The sequence below is a fragment of the Meleagris gallopavo genome, chromosome 19, assembly GCF_905368555.1.
Source record: "Meleagris gallopavo chromosome 19, MGAL_WU_HG_1.1, whole genome shotgun sequence".
Classification (NCBI taxonomy): domain Eukaryota; kingdom Metazoa; phylum Chordata; class Aves; order Galliformes; family Phasianidae; genus Meleagris; species Meleagris gallopavo.
In genome coordinates, this window is record NC_139422.1 from 8,112,501 (window position 1) to 8,138,261 (window position 25,761).

General features: G+C 34.4%; 1 protein-coding gene across 1 annotated transcript; it reads right to left on the reverse strand.

Moving 5' to 3' along the window:
* C5 (complement C5) lies at positions 1 to 24,370 on the reverse strand. Its single transcript, XM_003207866.4, has 41 exons — positions 24,264 to 24,370; positions 23,285 to 23,477; positions 22,479 to 22,641; positions 21,761 to 21,831; positions 21,149 to 21,240; positions 20,064 to 20,146; positions 19,563 to 19,653; positions 19,161 to 19,266; positions 18,378 to 18,504; positions 18,127 to 18,242; positions 17,716 to 17,916; positions 16,927 to 17,130; positions 16,218 to 16,424; positions 15,888 to 16,037; positions 14,912 to 15,041; positions 14,539 to 14,604; positions 13,788 to 13,988; positions 13,033 to 13,123; positions 12,530 to 12,606; positions 11,727 to 11,866; positions 10,845 to 11,066; positions 10,271 to 10,331; positions 9,600 to 9,689; positions 9,166 to 9,378; positions 8,948 to 9,023; positions 8,447 to 8,606; positions 7,894 to 7,989; positions 7,404 to 7,575; positions 7,016 to 7,221; positions 5,981 to 6,133; positions 5,546 to 5,608; positions 5,093 to 5,174; positions 4,420 to 4,471; positions 3,607 to 3,709; positions 2,796 to 2,870; positions 2,599 to 2,704; positions 2,321 to 2,407; positions 1,904 to 1,993; positions 1,490 to 1,573; positions 799 to 937; positions 1 to 515 (listed from the first exon to the last, which is right to left on the reverse strand). Exons 1-41 carry the CDS (start codon positions 24,326 to 24,328, stop codon positions 386 to 388), a joined length of 5,034 nt encoding a protein of 1,677 aa, XP_003207914.2. The 5' UTR covers positions 24,329 to 24,370; the 3' UTR covers positions 1 to 385.
* Positions 24,371 to 25,761: the final 1,391 nt, after the last annotated feature.

Sequence of the window (25,761 nt, forward strand, 5' to 3'; positions counted from 1 at the left end):
ATTATTTCATAAGCCATTTTATTTTTCCTTTTTTAGTGTGTGTGCTGAAGGCAGGGTTGTTTTTACAAGACATTGGGTTTCAGTGTTAAGGCATTTTTGCTACTGGCAAAAGACAGTCTTTTCCATGTTATTTTTACAATCATTCCTTTTCAGTTCATCTGACTTCAAATGTCTTTGAAGTCTTCTGCATTATTCTCCCATCCAAGCTTAAAAAACATACTTTGAAAATTACCAGGTAATAAGAAAATGGCTATGAAATACAAGCCAAGAGTTTTTTCCAAGGTAATAATCATGACAGTTAAGTTCTAGAAGAATTACTAAACAACTGAGGATTTCTTAAATGAGATGTGATCTGTATTTTTAATTTAAAAATTCTCCACGTAGATCAACAGCCACTGATGATGAGATCTTCAACAAAATCTTCCATTCTGTTTAAAAACTCCTGACAAAATGTACATGCTGGATTTGAAGGCCACCATTCAATCCAAGTGCTGGAGTCCAAAGGATACTGGAATCTAAAAAAATAAATAAATAAAATAAAAAAATCAACAACACAAGATGCTCATATTTTAAAGTAAGATCTGGGGAGAAAACCATCAGATAGAAAAAGAAATACAGTAAGAAATAGCTTGCTTTATGTTCATAACCCTATTTTAAATTTACACATCTGAAAACACATTGGGTGACTGACTGCTGTTTGAAGTGATACTTAAAAAAAACACATTATGCACTATGTGTTTATTACATACAGAAACTTGCCACCTGACAGCACAGCACATTCTGATGGAAGATTCTTACCTGAAACTGTAACCAATGTTTATCTTTAAGGCTTCTTTTCCCATGATCAGATATTGCATTCCAGGGCTCAGCTCAACATCAGTACAGGTCTTCTTTTTAACAAAGGTAATTTCATTATTTTTTTGAGCAAAAGCCTGTCCTGAAGTAGAATTGAAAAATTGAAAAGTACATAAGAAGAATTTCCCATCACACATGTATTAGAAAACACTGACGTGTCCTATGGCATGGGATAGTGAGCTATTTGCCACTTGCTATATAACAGGAAAATTTGTTGATATAAAACATGTTTCCTGCAAATTATTGCTAAATGAAATAGAATGGTAAATAAACCTTGTACAAATTAAATAATTTCCTATTCATTATAACAATTTATATAACCAATTGATTAAACTCAGACAAAAAATGGGTGGGAAACAACAGGAATATGTCCATCTTGTTTTATCTCTTAAGAGATGTTTAACTGATTATAGTTTAGGACTGTTAACAGCTATAATAAAGAAAAACTTTCTAAAAACATCATGCAAACACTGCCCTTCTTAGGACAAGAATGTTCAAAGTCTGTATTTGAGGCTAGGGTTTTTTACTCTCCTGAAATGACTAGGTTTGACTCTTGATTTTTGTCATCTGTTTCAGCAGTATCAACCAAACAGCATTTGCTCTAAGTTACATGCATTAGAAATAGGACACTCACCTCTTTTATATAAATCGAGAATAGTTGCAGAATACTTTACAAAGTAACCTTCTTCACTGCGAGATAAGATGTTCACTTTGTAAACTGCAAAACAACACAAAATAAAGGTTTTTTATTCCTTTTTCCTGCAGTCTGTTCTAAATGTCATACAGATGCTCAGGCAGAAAATACAGCATCCCTAGATGTTAAATTCTGGTAAAATTATGACTACAGCTGTACACTGTTTGGCTCTTATCTGATGATCCACAACTTCTCCTAACCCCTAAGTACATAGAATCATCTAGATTGGAAAAGACCTCCAAAATCATTAAGTCCAACCATCAACCTCACCCACTGAGCCCTATCACTAACCCATTAAATATCTTAAATTTTAGCAAAGGCATGAGAAATAAGTAATAACAATTCAAATATTACCATATGCAATATCATTCTGGCATGCAACTTCTCTCCTGGTACCAGCAGTTATTGACCGATCCAGTCTTTCTTGTACTTTGCTACACTCAGCTACATTGAGAGAGAAAATAAAAACAAACAGTTAAGACAGTGTCATCAAGTATCTTCCCAAAAAACATCATGAGCTTCTACCTCATCCAGATAATCTGCTCTAACTGAGAAACACCGCCATGATGGCAGTGCATGGTGTAACAATAATTTTTGTTTGTTTGTTTGTTTTTGTTTTTTGTTTTAAATGCAATTAAGGTATATCTTTACAGGACAGATAGCTGTGTTCTTAAGAGGATTTTCCCTTGTGGTTTAAAATAATTTTGTCCAAAGCATTAAACTGCACTTTCCCATCAAATGAAATAGAAGAACATCTTTTAAAAAGTTTACCTTCCATGCATTTGCATTCATCTCCTTCACACAACCTCACAAGTTTTTCATTTCCATATGGGTTATAAAATACAGCGCATCTTTTATCTACAAGATCCAAAAAGATAAAACAAACAAATATAGAGAAACCAGGAAAAGAGCACTGAAATTCTGTGAGTCGGAAATTACCTGTGCTTAAAATAACAAGGATGAGAAAGCTGTGGAAGAAGGCAAAATGTAGCCTTCAAAAAAGGTGTAAGGAGCTAAAAAGCACAAGTTTGAAGACATGGAATACATACCAGGTGCGTGATACTCATAAACAGTGAATGTGCCAGGATTTAGCATTCCAACATGGAAAAGCTGACTTATTCGGAACCCAACACAGAGGAAGCGATCAGCTGGCACCTATTTGAAAGACACATGAATGAAGAAGCTGTAAAAAGGAAATACAGAAAGAGTTAAAGTTGTTCTTACAGTTATGATAGAGGTAACATACAGAGTCTATCTGCAGAATAACATGCCCATCTTTTATCTCATAATCAGCTATCAACTGATCAACTCCACTTGCAAGCTGTAGGGAAGAAAAACAGAAAAAAAATTGATAAAGTTTTCTGGATGACCTTGAAGATCTTTCAATCAGTAGCTTTGACACAATTTTGAGACTTAAAAAGCTATTTTTGGATTGCCTCTTATGATGCTTATACTCTCACTTTTTTGCCTTTTTTTTTTTTTTAAAGGGAATTATCCTTTTACACATTGCATGAAGATAACAAAGAGTTACACAGCTAACTGTCTTTAAAGGGATACTTGTGTCCATTTCTTGCATCCCATTTAAATCCCATAACCCAGAGTGCCTTTATCTTGCAGTAAGAGGTGGACTGATGCTACAGTGGAGATTCATCTCACAGACTTTAGGCACCTGACAGGTGTGAACACCAGGAGAATGCTCTCTACACTTAGCAGATAAGACATCTCCAGAGGTGGATTAACATCATCCTAACACAAATGGCAGCCAGTTTTCTATTCACTTTTCTCTTTCCACTGATCACAGAGGGAGCTGTGTATTACAAGCTTTAGTCAGATGTCTGGCTTCTGATCTGTTAAAGGAAGGTGATCTGACTCTACTGAAAATTCAGACTCTACACTTAGGTAGACTATTCTCACCAGCATTCGAAGTACTTTGCAGCAACAAAAATACAGTGATGCAAATCTGCACTGCTAGTCTACAGAGGGCGATGAAGAAGAGTAAATATCACAGTTCTGTCAGAGAAATCTCCAGCAGAAGGAAGATGTTCTTTAATACTTACAGTAGATAAATCTTCTGTATTTGCTACCAATCCACTAACCAAACTTATGTCCATCACTGCATGAGCAGATCCTGACTGTGGCTCCCTTGTGCTGGGCCTGTACCTAAAATATATTAAAAATAAAATTACTTAAACACAACTGAAACTAAAAATAATCTTCAATGTGCCACCTCAGAAAATCTCAAGGAAAATTATATCAACATTCGTAACACCATCACAGAGAAATATATTCAGGATGAATCATTTCAGATTTATGAAAGTTCTCATACTTAAAGGAGTTTTTCTTAATACTTATTTTCCTGGAGCACCCAGATATAAATCAATGAAAAACTATTTCCCAAAGAATAATGACCTTTGTCTCTATTATTGCTTACACAAATGCATAGAGAAAAATGAAGAAAACAAGATCAGGAGACCAGATGTTATTATTAACAAGGGAGGATTAGCAGACAAATACATTTTAATCTCTCTTGGAAAAAAAAATGAAAAAAAAGATTTGAATATAAATGTCACTTAATGCAACATGAAAACAATAACTAAGAAATAATATAAGAGCAGAAAGTCCTTATAACATTCTTAGAGAAATTTCATTATGTATACATACAGCCACAATTTATTTCCTTGCACAACTCAAATTCCTGAACAGATGGGAATTACTCCTTTGCAAATAGGAGTGTTGAATGTTCAGCAATCCAGGATGTTTGGAACCAGCACTGAGTTTAAATGGAACATTTTAAAACAAAATATTGGCTCTGCAGATCACTGCAGGAATAATAACAAACTACCCAACTAACCCCCACCAGCTGTACTTACTTTGCACAAGCCTCTAAGTGCCCGAGTGGCTCACCATCTTCTCCTCTGTAACCTTTTAAATCAAGTAGAGTCAAACAAGTGATTTGAAAACTCTTCAGAAATAGCAACCCCAAAGTCTTGTAAACTGTTCTCATAATTGAAAGAGAATTTTAAAAACTCTTTTGGTAGCTATTTTTCATGTGAACACATTGTCTAGTCACAAATAAATAACACCAAACTATTTTATAATACGGGTAAAATGTCAGCTTTAATGCTTAATGATTTATCATGTACTAAAGTTGTTAAAAGTACTTCACAGCAAAAGCTCACAATGCATTTGTACGCCCTGTTGTAGCTGCATTACAAGTCTCAGTACCTCGCAGAATTTACCACAAACCACTCTCCTATTATATTTCTTTCTTCTGCTAGAATTGTGCATTTCTCACTGCCTCAATTGTAATAGCACTTCTACAAATGAGTCAAAATGCAATAAATAAATACACTAAAAATATTTCCATTCACAAAAAGACAATGGATTCAAAAAGGGCAAAAAAAAGTTTCTAGCAATTTGTTTTCCAGTGGAAGAATTCATTAATATCATTCCTAATAAAAAGCACATTGACAAACAAAACAAGTTTCCCCCACCTGAGCACTGATCCAATCAGCAATATTTAAAACCAGATTAACTCTTTACCATTGTCTCTCTTTGGAGCAATCTTCAATTCAAAGTTACATGACTCTTCAGAAGTACCCATTACATTATATACTGTCCTCACCTACAAACAAACAAATAGGGCAATATAGAAACAGTAAACAATGCTCAAATATGGCATGTAAGTGCTAAAATTGACACAGTGGAGTTAGAGGATTATGAGATTTTATGTAGTAAAACTACAACTCTTGCTTGGTGGTGTTTAGAAGACTAAAAGTACTGTATGAACAAGTCCTGACTGTTTTATGAATGTAAATACTAGCCCACATGCTGTCGTACATCAGCTCAGTACAAAACACAGCCAAAATGACATCCATCCCTTCAGTGTAGAAGTAAGGGCAACAAGTGGAAAAGCTTATGAAAAGCCACATTTTCTTTCTCAGCATTCATGTTAACAAACAGGAGATACCAATAAGAAACTGGTTGCATGCTTACATTTATTGTAGCTATGCCAGTGCTGCTGCCTGTGCTTACGTATATGTCATCATCCAAAGGTACCTAAGGGATTGGTATTAAATATAAATAATTATAATAGCAAAGAATATAACTGAAGCCAGATGAACTGCTTGTCTTGTCTATATTCAGATACAAATTAAGGCCACAAACAGTTTCTACAAAAAAAAAACAAAAACAACACAACAACACAACTTGAGAGGAACAAGCAGAGATGAGTAATATAGTAAAAAAAAAAACCACATTAAATGATTAAATGTAGCAAATAAGGAAATTCCTTAAACACTTTCTATGTCACATTAACACCAGTTTATCAGAAGAGAAAAGCTAATTTAGTACTGATTTTAAAGTTCATAGAACTACTTAAGTTATACAGAATTCTGCTTTGACTCTTCAGAAGAGATACCATTCACTCACTGTCACAGCTCTTCCCACAAAATTATCTTCTGTCAGTTTAAATACATGAAGGTCTCCATGATTTTTGTATGCAACCTTAACGCCCATGTCCAGATGAAGCCGTTTGACAAGAAGGGAATATTCAGTCAAGGCCTCAAGAGCATTAACAGTATCCTGTCAGCAAATGATTTTAAAGATTTACTTACAAAAATATAAAAGCAAAAACATTTTCACAAAGCAATTCGTTTTCTGCAACTTAAACAGGATGACACTTGTTGGTAACCATTACCTGCTGCAGAGCTCATGCAGCGTGGCAGTACGCTCCAGAAAGTGGTAAGCAATCTCATAACTATACAAAATTGCATGTTTGTGCAATTTAAAGAAACAAATGCAAGCACTAAAGAAAAGGCAAGCAAACAGTAAATAGCAAACACCAGTCATTTTCTTTTTTCAATTTGTTCTTTCTCCCTTAGTAATTTGAAAAGATCAGGAGTCTTGTATGAACTGGAATGTTCTATATAGTATGATCACTACAGGCTTCCTAGAGAGGCGGTTGATGGCCCATATCTGTCAGTGTTCAAGAGGCATTCAGACATCCAACTGCTCAGGCAGTTGGACTCAAAGGTCTGTATGGGTCCTGTCCAACTGAACTATTCCACTCTATTCTAATACAGGTTTTGCATAGGAAAAAAAAAACCTGCAAACCCTCTTACATTACATATCTCTTACATCTCATTTTTTGGGGAAACAAGAACAAATATGTCACAGAATGAAATATTCTGCTTTATAACTGACTCGGGAAAACAGCTTCCTGGTATGACTCCTTTCATTCAGCTTATCTCAAGTCAGTGGAATCAGCTTGCAGATTTCTGTTTATAATGAACTTCACAAAAAGACGTATTTCCAAGAGACAAAGAAAACCATGGCATGAGAGCTATTCAGTACTTGTGTCATGTACAGGACATTGTCAAGCGGGGTCATCTAATGATAGCATCCTCTTAAAGTTTCTCAGATTTTGGCACTTGAGGAAAGGGAACAAAGTATTTAAAAGCTCACCTGAGTTGAGTAAAATCCTCCACCGTATCTTTGTTCTTCAGACAACCACTTGATGATTGGATTAGCATAGCTCTTGTCTCCTCTTAACAAAGCAGTAAGCAATGCATATGCTGTAGTTTCAACCATTTGTGCAGTAACAGAGCTGGGAGCATGTAGGTCTGGTGTTTTAAAACCATCTTTCCAAAAACGATAGATAGGAGGGTCACCTACACAAGTACAGAAGAAAGGTTTCAAGTTGTCTATGCAGGTCAAGAAGAAAAGGAGGCACTCTGACTGCATATAACAAAACATGAAGATAAATGATATTTATTCTAGAAGCTGATGATCAGAACAATCTACTTGGGGATCAAGCCTGATACACAGTTTGAGAGAATTTAATAAGCAATACCTATGACAGATGCTTCCCTCTTCAGAGCAGAGAACAACGATCTTGCAGCCTGATGATTCAAATCCACCAGAGCTAAAGCATATGAAATGATTGCCATCGTAAAGGGGCTTTGAGCAGACTGTGCATTTTTCAACAAATAATCTCCAGCCTTATTTTTAGCATCATGGATTTTCTGAAAAAATAAACAGACTACAGCTTACACATATAATATATATGTGTGTATACACATATATCTTACATATACAGTGTATATTTAGATACATCTATTACACACGTCTATCAAGATAATATAGGATTACTTAGTATTTTCTACAGTTTACCATAAAGTGATATAGAATTTCATTGTTGTTCATCCAATTTTGAAAGCAACTAAATGTTAACCTCTGTCACTGTAAAAAAGCCTGCTGATTTTTTTTAACAAATGTTAAAGAAAACAGAAGAAATCAGAATCCCAGAACATGACTGCAGCAGAAATAAAAATGTTATTTACCTGAGTAGGGCACATTTTAATTGATTTTTCAATTCCAATAACAGAAAATGCTGTGAGATACAAAGATTTTTCTTTAGCTTCTCTGGGTAACGTACCCTAGAAAATAAAATATCTCAATATAATTAAATAGAAGTATCAGTTAATTTCAATAATTACAACTCTTTGTGCTTTAGGAGAGGAAAGAAATAGAAATTCCTGTAGGAAATATCAATTTGATTTTACCTGAAAATATGTGGGGTCTTTTGTAGGTGAGAGCACATTAGCAAAAGAGACAAAAACACATTTATTGTCAAGCCAGGTCTATAATATTGTAAAATCAAGCAACACATTTATTTTTTCTAAACATTAAGAATTGTCACACAGTTACTTTTAGTGGGAGGACAGGAAAATTTGTAATGTTGTGCTGTTCTTTAAATTACAAAACGTTACAAAGAGGTAAAATTGGCAAACTTCTCCTGATTAGATTTCTGGTGAAATGCAGCCTGGAAAATCTTGCACTTTCTGTAACTTTAGTTCTTGCTCTACACACACAGTAAACATGCAGTTTTCATACCTGTAGTTTCACTGGTTGATAATCTGAAAATTCACTGAATGATCCATCTGGCATTTGGCAGTTTTCAATGAACCACAGAAGTGTATTACAAACAGAAATTTGATCAAGATTTACATATTGATTAACTTGTCCAAGAATCCTTAAAGCAAAAGCTGTCAACCTGACAAAGAAATCAAATATATTATTTTTGTTTTCATTTGAAGACACTCTCAAATTGCTAGAGATTAGACAAATCTGCATTATTTACAATTTAGGTATGTAATACACTCCCACAGTTCAAAGAGATATTGGAGACTAATTTTAAATTTAACAAATGGGCAGTAATTAGTCATAAATAATGCTATAATAGGGCTCAAATACCACTCTTCAGGATATGAACTCACTATGATGCTACATGTCCTACTTAAAAATATCACCCTTTACAAAATTAGCTATAGTATGAAAGCAAAGGACTGAATCAAATCTTTTCCATTCATACAAATCCAAAGACTTCCAACTCACCATGTGCTAGCTTGCCCATTCTTCCACATGCTGTATGAGAAGTCAGAATTTCTGAATGACAAGATGCTGACAATTCCTAAGGGATATATTAGGCAGAAAGAAAGTTACAAAAAGAGACATTAAAATTACAACTGCTCACTCAGATGCATTACCTTTCTTATTCAGCAAAGTCCATGAAGATCTACAAATGTGAAGCAAGAGAAGTTATATTTTTCTACCTTCTTTCATCTTCCTCCTCATTTGAGTTCTTGAAGTTAAGGTTTCAGGACCCAGAACATGCCAGTTGTTTGATGCTTCCAAGTAGTGAAACACATAAAATACTGGGGCAACACTCATGAGCTCTGCCTCTGCACTGCCCTTCGGCAGGTTTGTAAGAATACTAAGGCCTTCAGGACTGAGGACTGTGGCAATTACTTCACCCATAAGATGTCCTGTGGAAAGAATAATAACAAAACTGACTTAGATGAATGATCAGAAAAGTGAATCCAAGGGCAGAATCTGACTGACTTATAAGCAATCATTTTTATGAGGTGATCTGCAAAGCCTTTTCTAGAAAAGTAAAAAAAAAAACAAACAAAAAAACAACTAAGAATAAATGCAGACAAATTTAAACATGGAGTAATAGTATACCACAAGCTTCAATACAATTTACCTTTTACACTGACACTTCTATCAATTTTTGTTTTAGGGACCAGGTTTAGTGGAATTTTATAACGAAATTCTTGTCGTCTTTTGATTGAGCCTGCAAAGGAAGATGCATATATAACACAGCAAAATCTAAATCAGTAGAGAATTCAGGCAAAACAGTTGGATTTAAATGTTTCAACTGTCTAAGATAGCAACAAAAATAACTACAATGACAATGAAAAGTAGAAATATACATGAAAACAATACCAACTGTTGAAAAAAGAACAGATGCAAACACTGTAATTGTACTTTTGTCTTTACTGATAAGAGAAAATATCTTTGAGTTTATAAGTCAGCTGTGATTAAATGAGAATACATTCCATCTTCATTACTAATATACCTGTTAATACGCTTTCAAGCACACTAAGAAAAAAGTGGCATTATATCATATTTTTAAAAATACATAATGGTTTATTTCTAAAGAATGTATTTTTTCAAAGACTAGATATTTAGAGCTGGATTTGTGAGCCAATGAAAGGACAAGACATCCTTGGACACGTCCAACAAAGAATATGTCAGAACAGAGGAGTGCCAATCTTTTCATATTACAAGAACCTTGAGCATTATAACTGCATGAATCCAGAACATGAGAAGGTAAATAAAATATATACAGATGCATAGAATCAATTTTCATACCATAAACACCTTGTGGATCCAAAGTGAAACCCGCATGAAGTTCTTTTTTAATGCCTTCTGGCTGTAAGCATTAAGAGGAAAGAAGCAGAGAACAGTAACACTGTTACACATACAAATACATTAGTTGCCTTCTGCACCCTTCTGTGAAGCTGAGTTCTACTTGACTGCTCCACAATACATTTAAGTTAGTGGTCTATTTCCCAAAAGTATTTGAGGAGGTGTAAGATTTAAATGAAAGCTCAGGAAAGTATAAGATTCCCCTCCAAAAAATATCTTTCAGTGAAGTAGGATTAAGCATTTGAAAATCTGAACCAAGTAGCTTAGAATTTCATGTCCTACTCACTTATTCAGTTAGATACATATGTATATTTCTGACAATCTTCATATGCAAGGTATAAAATGCACACACTCAAATACCTTGCTACACATTTTTCCACTGCGTACACCTCAATTCATTCTATGATATTACATGATATAAATGAATAAAGCAATATTCATATATTGATTTCATATATTTTGTTCTTTTTGTAATTGAATCAATATGAAAATCAGAAATAATCATTTTTTTTCTTACCTTTACACGTAATGTTTTAACTACGGTTTCACTGCTCCCAGTTGTCAGCAGTGTGAAGTTGATGGTGTGAAGCCCTAATTCCAAAGGAAGAATCCTGAACATAATTGGTGATGAAGAACCAGCATCCAGATTCTTAAAATCACAATTGTGCATCCTTGCTCCAGTAGTTGCAGAACCTCCAGAAGAACAGATTCCATCTCCAACTGCTATTTTAACACAGAACTGAAACATTGGAAGACTTTAAATGTTTATCTTCACAACAGGCAAACTACCAGAGAAATACTATTACTTCAGTATTACTATTATAGCATTACTATACTACAGTATTCTATTACTGTAATACTCAATTTCTGTCTGCAGTGAACAGGTACTACTGGTGTTACTAACTGCAGAATTACTGCTATTTGCACTAGAGACACACTAACATTCCTTAGCAATGTTCTGGGAATCACAGACATCTTTACATACTTTTCAATAATTCTGCATCTCACTTTAAATGCACTTCATTAAAAGAAGCTCTTTCGTATCACGTCCCTGGACAAAATAACCTGCTAGCTCTGGAGCACATTATTCCAAAAATCCCATCACTTACTTGATATCTTATCCCAACATTTGGAGTAGAAAAATTGTATTTTAACTTTTATGGGACAAATTTGCTACACAAACCCATGACAACATCTTAGTCAGTGGAATGTCTGGAAATGAAATGATTAATGATCATATTTTACTGTTACATAGTATAGCAGACATTACTTAACTCTTCCTGAAGGACAACAGAAACCTGATCAAGAGATCTGTTAATAATAGGTACTCATAGAGGAAGTGCTTTTTTTTTCCAGTTTATTTGTTAATATTTCAATAAAATTCAGGAAGACAAATTACCTTAATTGCAGAAGCTCTGTGGTTATAAACGGATCCTTTCAATTCAATTTGTTCTCCTCGCACCACAGAATAAGGAACATAAATGCTAAGGAAGATGTCTTTTACAACTTGCACTTCCAGTGGTGCAGCAACACATATACCTAACAAAATGAAACACATAAAATCACGCTACCTTGTCTTCCCTTCTGATAAACCACATTCTTGCCACCTTTACTGATGATTTATCATTTTTAAAAATACACTTTGAAACAGCCCTGTTTTTTCCAAAGCTCTTGCTTCCTGCTCTTCACATATTCTCTCCTTTACATACTCACTTTCAAGTCCATTTCTTTCATATATACTTGCTGACATTGTAGTCCTTTTGCTCCTTCTACTCATTCCCAAAACTAAAATAAACTATTCTGTTTAAACTACCATATCTAATGGAAAATCTGTTTCTTCCTCTCCTCAGGTTCCCAAGATATTGATAGCAGGTCACAGTGCAGGTTTGCTATGGAAGAGTCACTCATTATTTGTGATGTTTTGATATTCTTTCTTAATTATTTATTATGGGCCTCCATCAAATACAAGTCATTAGGCTAGACCAACCTTTCTCTTGCACTGCCATTTTTACCCTCATAGCAGGAAATGAAGTAATTTCCTTTCCCTAAAATATGTATTTTTATGTTGTCTTTTCCTCTTTCATAACCAGAAAATGAACATTTGGGAATATGCATGGGAACTAAACTGAGAAGTTTTACAAAATCCAGACTGAAAAATTACCTAATTCTTTGGCTACACCTTAATGGGGTTGCAGTACTTACCTCTATCAGAAATGCCAACACCTTGCACTTCCCAGGTAGTCAGCGAATCAGGCAGAGTGACAGACAAAGTCTTTGACCTGTGTTTGGAAGTGTTTTCCTTTTACAGTCAGCACATTCATACATTCACTATTGGCTAACATCAACAGCTGATCAACATAAAAACACTAGGTGCACAGAGGAACTGCAGTGTCTAAGGCAAGATGAGAGCACATTTAGGAAACTGAAAGTCTGGGTTTTGTTTGAATAAGCTTGTTTTTAGCTGACTTCATGGAAACTGGTGGTTAGCAAGGTAAAAAATGAACAGAAAAGGGACTCAGTCTAGGTGTCAGACAGCACCTCCTGCATGTAGAACATGACAGGAATAGTCATGCCTGCATGACTACAACTGCATACTAGCACACGTTGTGAGTATGTGTAAAGTTCCACAAGTTATCTCAATTTTAGCATTTACTTTATAGAAAGTAACCTGATGATGTTAGTAATTTCCTTGAGAAAAGTAGTACCGTGGAGAAACTTGATGAACTTCCCATAACCAGCTTTCAGGAAAATAGCTTCGAACTTCTGTCTCATCTAGTTCCAAGAGAGCCTCAAATTCTGTAGAAGATGAGTAAATAATAAGTAAAAAATAAACAACCAAAGAACTCTTGACAAAGGCCTTCCACTAGAGGCATGAAAATCATTATATCTTCCTTTTGTGATACTATATATTCTATAAGCCTATTTGCCTCAGGTTAGCTCTGATACAAAAAAAAAAAGTACCTGAATACCCAAATCAAGAGCCTGTTTTTTCCATTTCATCTATTTATACATATGGACAACCATTCAGTATCTGGACAGACTAACCTGTTAACAAGCAATTATAGGGAGACAATAGGAGACAAGAAATTTCACATTCCCACTGATCGTTCCTGAGATGTTACTCACTGGCTGTTTTAGGCCTAGGCAAAGGATTCCAAGTTAAGCATTCAAATTAACATTCTCTTCACATGAACAACACATTTTTGCTTGTTCTAAACGTGGATGAATTGAACATAGCTCTCCAGCAGTTCTATCAGAACAAAGAACTGCTCTCTCACCCCTCTGTAGGGGTACACAAATCAAGGTCTATGGAGACTGGCACAATTCCTTCTGAAAAAATCCTGAGAGGTAATCAGAGAGGGTTATCAGATTAACGAAGTTGTCACCTCTACATTTATTCACACTATAGTAGAAGTATTTCTCTACATGTCCACACAAGAGTTAAAGCTCTTCTACTTACGTTTTCTTGCCAATATTAGGAGCTTATTAGGCTCTTCTTCCCGTAGTCTGTTTGCAAATTCACAGCAATTTATGAATGCTGAAATGCACTTTGGATGACTCTGAATTCGCCGGGCTCTGTCACTGCAAGTCTCACTTACAGGATATACTTTTACTCCATGCATACAGCATTTTCGAATTTCTAGATGTTTATATTTGGATGCTGAAATAGCAATAAAACAATTCCCTTCCTTACTATAAAGTTTTAATTTTCAAACACATTTTAATTAACCACGCAACTCTCACTTCTAAAATTTGCTGAATTTCTATGGAGGTATAGATTTGAGGAGGAACACGAACATGTATTTTTTAAAATGCACTTAATCACAATTCTGAATTAGAGGAGTTTTAGTATGATAAGATTTAAAAGACAAAAGCTGTTCTATCAGCCTTGGTCACTGGCAGGTGGTGGCTGCTGTATGGTAGCACTGTGTGTTTTCAAGATCAGTCTTTCTAGAAAACAAAAAAACCTACACATATGCTACATTTTCAGTGTGTACCAAATTCTGCTGATTTCAAATCAAGCAGATGTTTAAGAGGCTTTATAAGTGGGGTCCTACTAAATGCCATGTTCCATCTTTGTCAGTCTCTCTCTCTATTATATTACACAAATAACAATAATTTAAACTACTACACAAACACTCATTTTCTTGATTTGTAATTGGCATTGCCCTTTTGTCAAAAATATACATTTTAAAGAACTTTTTGAACACCTTCTTTGAGTACTCGCTCCTCAAAGTCAGACCGTTTGGTTCTTATAACTTCACTGCACTTTTCACCTGTTTTAAAAAAAAAATCAAGTAAGTACAAAACACAGGACCTCTTTGATAATAACACAGACCACTTAAAAAGATATCCATAAAGTCATATGCCAGATTTGGGAGACATTTTAAATTTATTGTTCTGTTTTCTTAAAAATAAGTCAATTGCAATAACCAACCCACAAACCATAGTGATTTTCTTCCTGAAAACTCCATTTTGTATTACATACATTCCTATGAAGTATTTTTTAAGTTCCAGCGAGTCACAAGAGAATATTTCAGGAAAGGCAATTCATAATTTCACATTTAAAACCAGGGAATATACCTGCTTCATTCGAATCATCAGCGTTTGCATTAGTTAAAAATGTAAGCCCAGCCATTCGGAATACATCAACATTGTTTTGTCCTCCTCCAGCACCACATCCAAGGTCACTCTTTTCCAATTTCAGCATTATCTGAGGAATAAATACATTAGCATCTAACTAAAATGTGGAACTGATTATATATTTCAAATGATAAATGAGAGAATTAGACATGCAGAAAGGCAACAGTCTGGAAAATGTCTTCACAACACGCTGAAGCATACCATTTAAAAAAATTTGAACTAATTCAACCACCAGAACTAACACAGTCATGCTTTTGTGGCACACATCTGAGCTAATAAGTCATTAGAATCAAGGCAGAAGAGTGTTTATAACAGTTCTGATACTCAATCTAGCTTGTTTAAAACTTTTAAAAATATTCTCCTATTAAACTCTTTTGTATTTTGTATCTGACTGTTCCAAGGTGTCAAAGAACTGCTATATTTTACAACAGGAATGGAATTTTTTTTCAGTGGTATGTATGTTTACTTAACATATACATGTATTGAAAACTCTACAAGGACTGAAAACCTCTATAATCCAATGAACATGCTAGTAACTGCCGTGACATTTTAAAAGTATGCCATAAAAAATTAACCTGAAGAGATTATAGGAAAAAATAAAAAGGCAAATATAGTCTTTGTGCCTCTTTGACCACAGGGCTCTCTGACACTGCAGCCTATTTTTGTCCAAGTCCAAAGGTTTCTGATGAGACCGTTCAGATCTGGTTTTAAAATCACAATTTACTTTTACTGGAAATCAAGACCTTGTAAATGAATTATTTTTATAATTTGGAACCGTCAGAATTAAACCCACAGATTTTATTCTAGATTTCTCTTCTATTTTTAGGCTTATTGAAGGCATAAAACGTAACAGTGATTTGAATAGGAACCTAAAACAAACAGCAATTTATCTTTCTTTTTTTGGCTATTACTTAACTTTTTTCATTGCTCCCTTTCCTCTTCCTGTTACTCCATATATTGCCTTGTCAACAGATGACAGAGCAACGTAGGAATCGAATTGTGTTTTCATGTTAAGTGATACAACTTCTGCTGGCTTGTGCGTCTCTTTGCTCGATAGCAACTTAATCTATAAACAAGAAACAAATGTCAGTAATCTTAAAAGTACATTGTTCAAAATAAATGCATCCGAAAGCTGACACTTCAACACATCAAGGAAGTGTAAAAAGGAGTTGTGTAATACCAAGTTGAAATCTGATCATAAAATGAATGCAAACCCACAAATTTCAGCGCTTATTTTACTACTCACGTCAAGACTACTCCCACACTTCTGTTCCACATTTAGCCAAACTGAATCAGCTACTAACTCAGCAGGTTCTTCTCCCACAATATAGTAAACAATAAGACGTGCTGAAGGAACCATTTCTTGAGTTATCTGAAAAGACAGATGTTCGTATTCCAAATCTTTAATTCTCTTCTGAGTTCCAAAGCTGACTATCTTCCCTTTTGATGTGATCTGTAATAAAAGATGATGGAGAACAAAAAAAGACAAATTTGAAGTTGAATGTCTCTCATGCATAATAATTATTTTCATTTAGGTATAATTCAGCACACATAAAAATGCATTTCGCACTAGTGTGTCTTGTTCAAGGGAAGGCAGCTCTCTCCCTCTTTCCATAACAACAGCTGCTGCCTTTATGCATCTTTGTCTTCCTTTCCTTGGATGATTCAGCTCATGAAATAGCTCTTGAGATTAACACTACTACTTCTTAATTCCAGCCTATGTCAGACAAGAATTCAAAACAATATAGCTTTAACATATAATTTAAACATGAATCTGGTAACAAGTTATTACTACAGATCTGGCATTTTTAGAGGAGAAGACAGTATGCATATTCTGAACAGTTGTGTGAGCAGCATGCATTCTCTGGTGATGATAGATCCTGACTGTCAAAGTCCTTTACCTAGGACGATACATCCAGTCACAATGCAATATTTCACGTGGAAACATCACTTACCAAATAGCTGTAGTGATGTATATTATGAATGTATCGACTTCGTGGATACACATTAATACTTATGAAATCCCCTACATTCAGGACTTTGTGGTTTGAAGCCCAGTCGATATAAAGATAACTTTGACTTAATGATGAATAAACTCTTGCTTCATAGGTTTTGGTTGCTTGGTTTTCATCTGAAAGGTGTGGATCAGCAGTTTTTACCTGAAAAGATAATTAAAAGTCCACAAAGTTTTGCAGCAGAGAAGGAAATAAGACCTGCATGTCCTGACTTCTGAGAAGTTTAAGTAGCAAGCTACACTTCAGAAAATAAGCACAATATTAAAAGCATTTTGTAATATTCTATTCAGAGAGATTAATAAAATAAGCCATCTAAAGGCTTTCATGTTTTCTTAACAAAAATACTTATAAATACAAAATCAAATAGAAATTGTAGTATAGAAGCACGTGCATAAGTAGAGCAGAAAATGTCAGTAATATGCCTCTACATAACAAAAGGGGCACTCTCAGAGATTAGTTCACATAATTCAGTTATTAAATAAAACATTTGAGTACTATAAAATAACTACGTGATTAACTGGGATATTTTGTTTCAGAATTATTTCAAACACATTTAAATATAGAAATAATGTTTTATTATAGCATTTAGGTTTCATAACCAACAATTGGGAACAATCTCTAAGTTTGTAAACTAATTGTTGAGAGCAAAATCTTACCATGTGTTGAACACTGGAAAAAATACGCAATTAAACAGTCTAAGAAACAAATTAATGAAAGAATTTCACTCACTTGAAACTCCAGTAGGTTGCTATCTGGTGGGATATTAACAACAAATAAAGCAGTTCCATCATTTATGCTTGTTTCTCTTCTCCCGGATTCTGAACCCTCTGAAATCAACTCTGTCGCATCCATCTGTTGACTAAAGGATTTTGCAGTGATAATTAGAGGGATGTTTCCAACAAAGTGATCCACTGTATCCTTCACCTGCACCTGTTCATCAGAAAATATTTCTTTCAAGAATGGCATTTTTCAAGCAGAAAACAAGTGGTTAATCTTCTACAACAGCAAATTAAAGAAATGTCAACAGTCAGTGGAAAGCAGAGGCGTGTTAAGATCTACAGTAATATTCACAAAAAATAATAAGACTGTAACACGATGGGTTTCGTGTTGTAATGTGCAATAATACTTCCTTTAACTAACCTTAATGAAGAATGGAAGTCCAGGCTTTATAAAGAGTGGAGTAGCAATCAAACTCAGTGTGTAAGGAGATACAGCATATTTGACTCCAGAAAATTCCACTTCACCACTGAGGCCACCTAACAAAATATAATATAAATATAATTGATATTATAATTATTAATTATTATATAATTATAATTAATATAAATATAATTAATAATTACATCTTAAGGCCATTTATTTCAATTGAAACCAGTCAGAAAGCAACCTACCCATAGACTCCGCTACTGATGCTGCAATGTATAAAAATGACCCATCCAATTCTTCTAGGCTTTGAAACTCTAAAGAACTCACTGCTTTCTTACTGTTAAAATTGATCTCAGCAACTCCATTTGTAATCTGGAAATAAAATAAAAATTATTCATTTACAGTGAATAATCTAAAATGATAGGTAAGTTATACCTAAATTCTATTTTCAGCATGTTTCTGCTCACTGTTTTCAAAGAAAATCAAAGGTGGACATTTTTAAAGAAGAATTTAACAAATAAGAATTCTTTCTTCCTTAGAATTATAAATGATTAAAGAATCAATAGCACATGTTCCAAAATCTGCATGCAGGCCAAATACAGATATCTCTCTCCTCCTTTAGAAAAGACAATGTCATTTATAATTCTTCAATGACTAAATCAAAAAAGACCAGACTAAATGAGAAAAGGAGAAACAGTCTCTGATTGTGAATTGCTATTACTACATTGATCCTATGTTTGATTTCTTTTGTTCTATAATAGACAGCAAAAAATTTACTTCACAGAAATTTCAACTCAAGTGAACAAATGAACCAGACTGCAGTTACACAGTTTGAGATGCTGTTTCTGACTTCCACTGCAAAGTATGTTTCTATATGGCTGATGAAAGATCACAAATGAAAATTTGACACTAAATAGCTGTCAGTGCAAACTAAAAGTTGGGACACATTCTCCCCAGCCCCAGTAGAATTGGATCAGTCCTGAACTAAGCAGGTGAAGTCTACACAATTTAGGCTTGCTTTTTCTTACCTTAGTTACAAGCATTGCACGAGGCATCATTCTTCTTTCAGTTCCTTCAATTATTCCAAAACGTAGAAAAACATCAGCCTTTGCAAGCCTTTTATTATAAAAATAGCTGAGAAAAAAAACCAACATATACATGTTTTTAAGACTTCCATCCTAATGGCTGCAATAAAGCATGATTTTTAGGAAGAGTGATTTTTTAAGCAAGGAATAGAAAAGAAATGTCTACACTGAAAAATAATCACTTCCTAAGAATTTTTAAATGGTTCACTTAATTCAGTAGCAGAGCTCAAAGGATTGTAATGATACAATTTCTAGGGAAAGAGGAAGGTTCTCAACACAAGAAAATCGTTCTTGAAGTAAAGAAGAAAAATATGCCTTTTAGAAATCGAAGGCAAATTTCCTTACCTAGCTTTCACAGCAATCCTGAAGTTCTCAAATTTATCAGAACTAATGAAGTTATGTTCTGGCTCTATGACAATGGAAAAGCTTGGCATAGCTGAAAAAAGGAGCAGAAAATAAAGGCACTTTGAGTGTTTTTAAACAATGACCAAAAGGTACTCAGAAAGATACCACTACACACACTGACAGCTGTCAGCTTTTCCACAGTGCAATACAAGTTATAAAGCCCAAAGTTATCTGTTTCTGCCCTCTCCACATTTTGTATCAGTGCAACCATGTCAAAATGACCAGCACACTGCAGAACAACTATTTCTAGGGAAGCTGTATTCATACAATCTTGAGTTGATATTGCCACTTGGCACTACATTGCACCCTCTAGCTGTTCAAGTAGGCTGTGCTGCCTTAAGCATTTGTGAGTTTTGTTACTCTATATTGCATGGCTGCCATATTGAAACGTCATGGAGAAAGCACTTAAAAATGAAGATTCAGATTTCAGGCATGCCTTACCATATTCTTTTACTTCAAATTTTGCAACAGCTGAAGTTATGAAATTCTTCTTGTACTTTGCTTCAATCTTCCAAATTCCATACCTACGCAAAATCAACAATCAAACTATATTTTTAAAATTAAAAAATACATATATTGAAAATGAAAGAATTGCTACTTAACAAGAATTCATGTTAATAACCACTTAGAAAAACTTGGCACTGACTTTTTGCATGTGTACAGTGCTTTTTTGAGAAGATTCTACTATTTATTTGAAAGATAGTAACCAAGAAATATGCTCCAAAGGGTCATACAAGCTTCTGTTAGGCTCCTTCTCTCTCCAACTACAGCACATTAAATAACTTACAGGAAACCAGTTCCTGTAATCTTTTGGCTTAATAACACCAAAATAAGAACTATTCCATCTACTGTTAGCAAATATTCAGTTTCAAAAGGGATACAAAATTATTTTGTGTATGGGTTGAGATTATTGCTGACTTCCTAATGAATAATAAATTGGTCAGAAAACATTCTTTTCAAGCTAGCATCCCTCTGCCAACTCAGTGTATCTTCAGCACCCTCTCAAGACCAAAGGGAGAACTGTAAAGGCATATATTTTGTGTGCTGCTCTTACTGGAAAAATGCTGGTTATGTGAATGTATGAAATGAGAACATTACCCTTCCTTGAAATCTGTACATCTTTGACAGTGCTTCTATATCTAGAGTAGAAAGTTGTAGTTTTTACTAGGGTTCCTTTATAACTGAGCTCGATAAACCTGCCATTCAGTTTTACCATCAATATTTTCACCCACTAAATCTTCTCACTTTCTCTTATTACACTGAGGATATTCCATATTTTTGAAAATAAAGGCAGTAGTCTGTAATTTCACTTCAGCAGATGAAAATTCATGTGAAAGTCAACTAAAAAGGAGAATGCTTTGTCATAAGTTCTCTATCTATACCATTATAACACAATATGTGAAATGTCACAAGTTACCGAGTTGCAAGTTACACACACTCTGTGTATCAGCAAAGAACACTCCAACAGCCCTTAAGAAAAGGTAGAATTATGCTAAAGGTTCTCAAAGAACATTAAATATATTTACTTGGGATTAGGAGGAATCTTGAAGTCAGGAAAAGAAACTATTCCAGTAAAGTCATTTTCTTGTATGATATCCACTTTTACTCCATCTGGATCCTTGAAATCACAAAAGAAGAGAATTAGCAGAAATCATTCTGAGCAAAAAGAAAAATCTTAATTCAGTGACCTCAGTGGAAACCTGTGCATGGCATCATTTTCTAGAAAGTTACTATAAGAACAGGCTAAAATAAAAATAAAATAAGGCTAAAATAAAAATAAAAATAAGGCTAAAAAAAAAAAACAGTACACAAGCTACTGATAAGTTTTCTATCTTAAAAGAAATAAACAATTGTATAAAAATCAAGTTATCAAAATTCTCTCACAAATTGTCTCCCTAGATATTAAGGATAATTTGTGCTTTTTCTTTTCTCTGTTCTGTAACAGTTTTACATCACAAAATTGAAAAAAATCTAAGAGTGCAAAGTCCTTCTTAGATCTTCTAAAAGATACCTGGCTACCTGCAAAAACATTTATCTAACAGTTTTCTTGTATATCCATAGCACCAATTTCCTATATAACTAGGATTCATATTCTTGTGATCTATGACATATAGAAATTAAATTCAATTACAACATACCACAATAGTTAGGACAGTTTCTCGCCGAGCTGGCTGCAGTTCTTCGTTCAGAGAGTAAACCCTGACTTTCACTGTAAGATTCATTACAACACATCTCAGTCATACCACTGTTCATAGTAAAACAAAATAAAACAAAAGAAAAAACAAACAAACAAACAAACAAAAACAACAAAAAAAACCACAAGCCTATCCAAACCTAAAACTTTTAACTCATTTCTTTATTAGAGTTTTTTCTTTAGTACTTATGGAATGCACTTGATCTTTTGTCAGTACGCTGCCCAGACAATATTTATTCATGCTAGCAATAAAAGATCCTGCACCAATACTTTTCCATATTCAATCATCACAGTGTGAAATAATTTTTACCATTAAAATCCCAGCATACCATTTCTGCAGCAGAAAAGCCTCCATCTACACAAAACCAAGGATTCAGGCATCACTATTTCTACGCAAACGTGTGTTATTTTCAGTACGTTCTCAGGAAAATTGAGAAGGTAAGGATCCAGAGGAGAGGATATTGTGAGAAATTATTAATTTCTACAATATGATCAAATATTTCAAAGTATTATCCTGCTAATTAAAAAATTAAATAGTAGCTGATGGCAATACAACATGGCCAAGAGTTAAAGGACACTTATATCTGAATTCCTTGACAATAATGTCATTGGCTTATAAAAAAAAATAATAATAACAGCCAGGAGAAATGAGCATTATTTACCTGACTGATCTGGAGTATAAATTGGTTTGTCTGTGTGAATAAAAAGGAATCCATTCTCATAGGAAACAGGAATTTTTTTTAAACCGGTAAAATGTGGAGAAACAGCTTCCAAATACACATACTTGACTGAGTCCTCTGGGCCAGCTAGGTCTGTTGGCTGAAGCTGAGAGAGAACAGTTAAAGAATATTATAATATTTTTCAAGTAGTTTTTCTACACTATTTCTTGTCAAGAAGTGGGATGAATTGGGATGAACAGGAAAGCAGAATGAGAAGAAGCTCCTGGGAGGCATCACCTCGAGTAACACCTCCCTAGTGATCACAGTTTAGCAAAAATCTATTGTCAGCTTTCAGTAAAACCTGCCGAGCTTCCTGCTCCCTTGGTCTCAAGTGACTCAGGTCATCAAGGTTCATGGTTACATCTCAGTCCCTCTGGAGCTTATCAGTGCCAAACAAGATGAAGCTCAGTTATATTTTGCCTTACTCTGAATGCTCAGATGAGGCTTCTTGTCCATACCAAACACGTCTCTATTCCTTCCTCTTCATATTTTTAATGTTATTGATTATGATAATGTTTCTTAAATAATTTGATTAAATTATTTAACTTTGATTTCATTCCTCTACGCTAACTTTATCCAATATAATTTCAATTTCAAACTAAAATAAAAGAAACTACACAAAGCAATTTGAGGAATGAGGGCCGTAGGCTTCTCCTCCCATTTTAAACAACCGTAAACTCAGTACAATCTTTTCTTAAGACTTCCAACAAAAAGCAACAATAAAAACAAGAAAAGTCATAATTCCTTACTGTTACAGTTACAGAATTTTGGAAGTTGTTTTCTGGATTTAAAGAAATGTGGCCAGAAGAATAAACAACAATCTTATCTGGAAAGCTTCTTAAGGCAAGACTGACTGCAAATTCATTCTCATAGCCAAAAGCTTGTACTACGACTTTCTCAGTCGTTCCAACTCGGAAGACTTTTGGTGCTGTAAGGACATACCTGTATATGAAATATAAAAAAAAATAAGAAGGTAATGGAGCTATACTTTCCAGTTTCTTACTTTCATTTGCAATTCACTTACGTAGACACTGCCAAAACAAACCCAAGTGAACCCTTAAAATGTTAATGCTCCAAACAGTACACTTGTATAGTTTACCCACCACCAAAGCTCTTTCTGGAATAAATGGGGCAATTTACAGTAAAGGTAAATGTGAGCAAACTTCTGTAGGAAGTTCTTCAATGCTTTGTAAATTGAAGTATGCATTACACCACAAAACCACAAGCCAGGCTTTAATACATGAATACACAATCTATCTCAAATATATATGAAATGCTGCTGAATAATAAACATTCATCTTTTCCTGAAACACCAAGAGCACTTTGATTGATTCCTTTCTTACACACCACTGTTAACAGAAGAATCAAAATAAGCACTGCTGAATACAACCACAAAATAAACATTTAAATAAGAGCTTTCCTCTAACCTGCAGCATAATATCTGTCTTCAGGCACTACAGAAAATATAGTGAGCACAGGCTTCACTTTTTTCCATATTTATCTTGTCATCATGTTAAGAACTCATTGCAGGTAAGGAGTTGACTCTACCTCTTTCACTGACAGCAAATAAAGAAATTAGAGATGCATCAGTGAGTTTTGCTGTGAGAACAAGTTGATTTGAATAGTCTCTGTTGTATTGCCTCTACTGGAATTCTGCACCTATTCACCTAATACAGCTGACAGCAATCAAGTAACATTTCTGGTAAACACTGCATTTGTTTTACTTACGTTTTTTCTTGGCCAAAAGCTGTTCCAGAAAATACTAAAACAAAAAAATATATTAAAATAGCCATAGTGTCTCAATCAGCACCCCCCCAATGCCAGCAAGTCTGAATTAAACTGTATTTCACTGCTGCTGCAGATGAACAAAAATACCACTGACAGTGGTGATACATGCCACTGACCATTAATAATTAACTGCAGGTCTTGCTTTTACTGAAATGTCATTGCCCTTCCAAATTCATTAACTCTCACAGAATCCAGACCAGCTAAAGTCAGTTTTTTTTTTTAAATTTAGGATTTAAAATATTTAATATATACAGAGCAATTCTGTATCAATCCTAACGTTCTCCCGTTAGATAAGCACCTAAAAATTCCTTTTCAGAGGTAGCAAAAAACAGTCTGATTCTGTTTGCTCTTCAGAAAAGTAATCTTTATTTAAACACAATCAATACAATTTTAAACTTTCTTCTGAAGAAAAATCATTTGAATTATAGTGGCTACACTACCCTGATATTTTTCAATCAGAAGTTTTCCTTTTTTTTTTTGTTTCTTTTGAAATAACTCCTCATTTGCAAATGTCTCTTAGCTACTGGTATTCCTGTAGCTGATATTCCTCTTAGCTACTGGTATTCCTGACTGTGCCAACTTTCTGAGTACATACACTGCAATGTGATATTGACCACAAATAACTTTGTGCCAATCCTTCCCATAATTGAATTTTGCTGGGGTTTTTGGGTTTTTTTGTTGTTTTTTTTTTTTCCCCTGCAGATTCAAACCTTTGGTGTAAAGACTTTCCATACTTCATATGTAAGCATAGGACCTAAGGAAAAAAAAAATAATCTAAAACATTAAGTTGAAGTTGTGCAACTCTGCCCAAGCTTAAACAAACACTGGGTCAGCTCTTACGGGAAGGATTGGCACAAAGCAATTTCTGGTCAACATGAAAACAAAGTAAGGCTTCACAACTACCCAAAGTTATCAACGATAAGGGGGACATCACCGTATGGAATATAACCTTATAAAATGTTAAGGTGATGATTTCATTAAATCAATGGCTTCAATATCTATTGCTAATTAATGAACTATGAGAATGCTTATGAGTATGGAAAGTAAAAAAAAAAAAAAAAAAAAAAGAGCAAATAATAAATAATACTGGGAGACTTGAAGTTCCAAAACCATTTTAAAATAGCATTTTTAAACCTGTGTTAGTTACAAATTCCATGGTAGATTTTCCCATACTTCTTTTCAGGTTTGGTTCACAGTTCTGTTTCACAGCTGGACACACACCCTCAGCTCACACACAGCCCAAGACTGTTAGGAGACCTTTATTTAAGTACTTGTGTGAAAATGATGTGTATTTAGCTATCTCCTATTGAGTTCATCTGGCCAGAGTATTGTAGATTCTACTAGTGAGGTTCCACAGCACAGTCCACCTAAAGCAATTTTAACCGTGAAAACGTGATACACGCGTATCGCACATATAAAACAAAAGCACTATTACTAG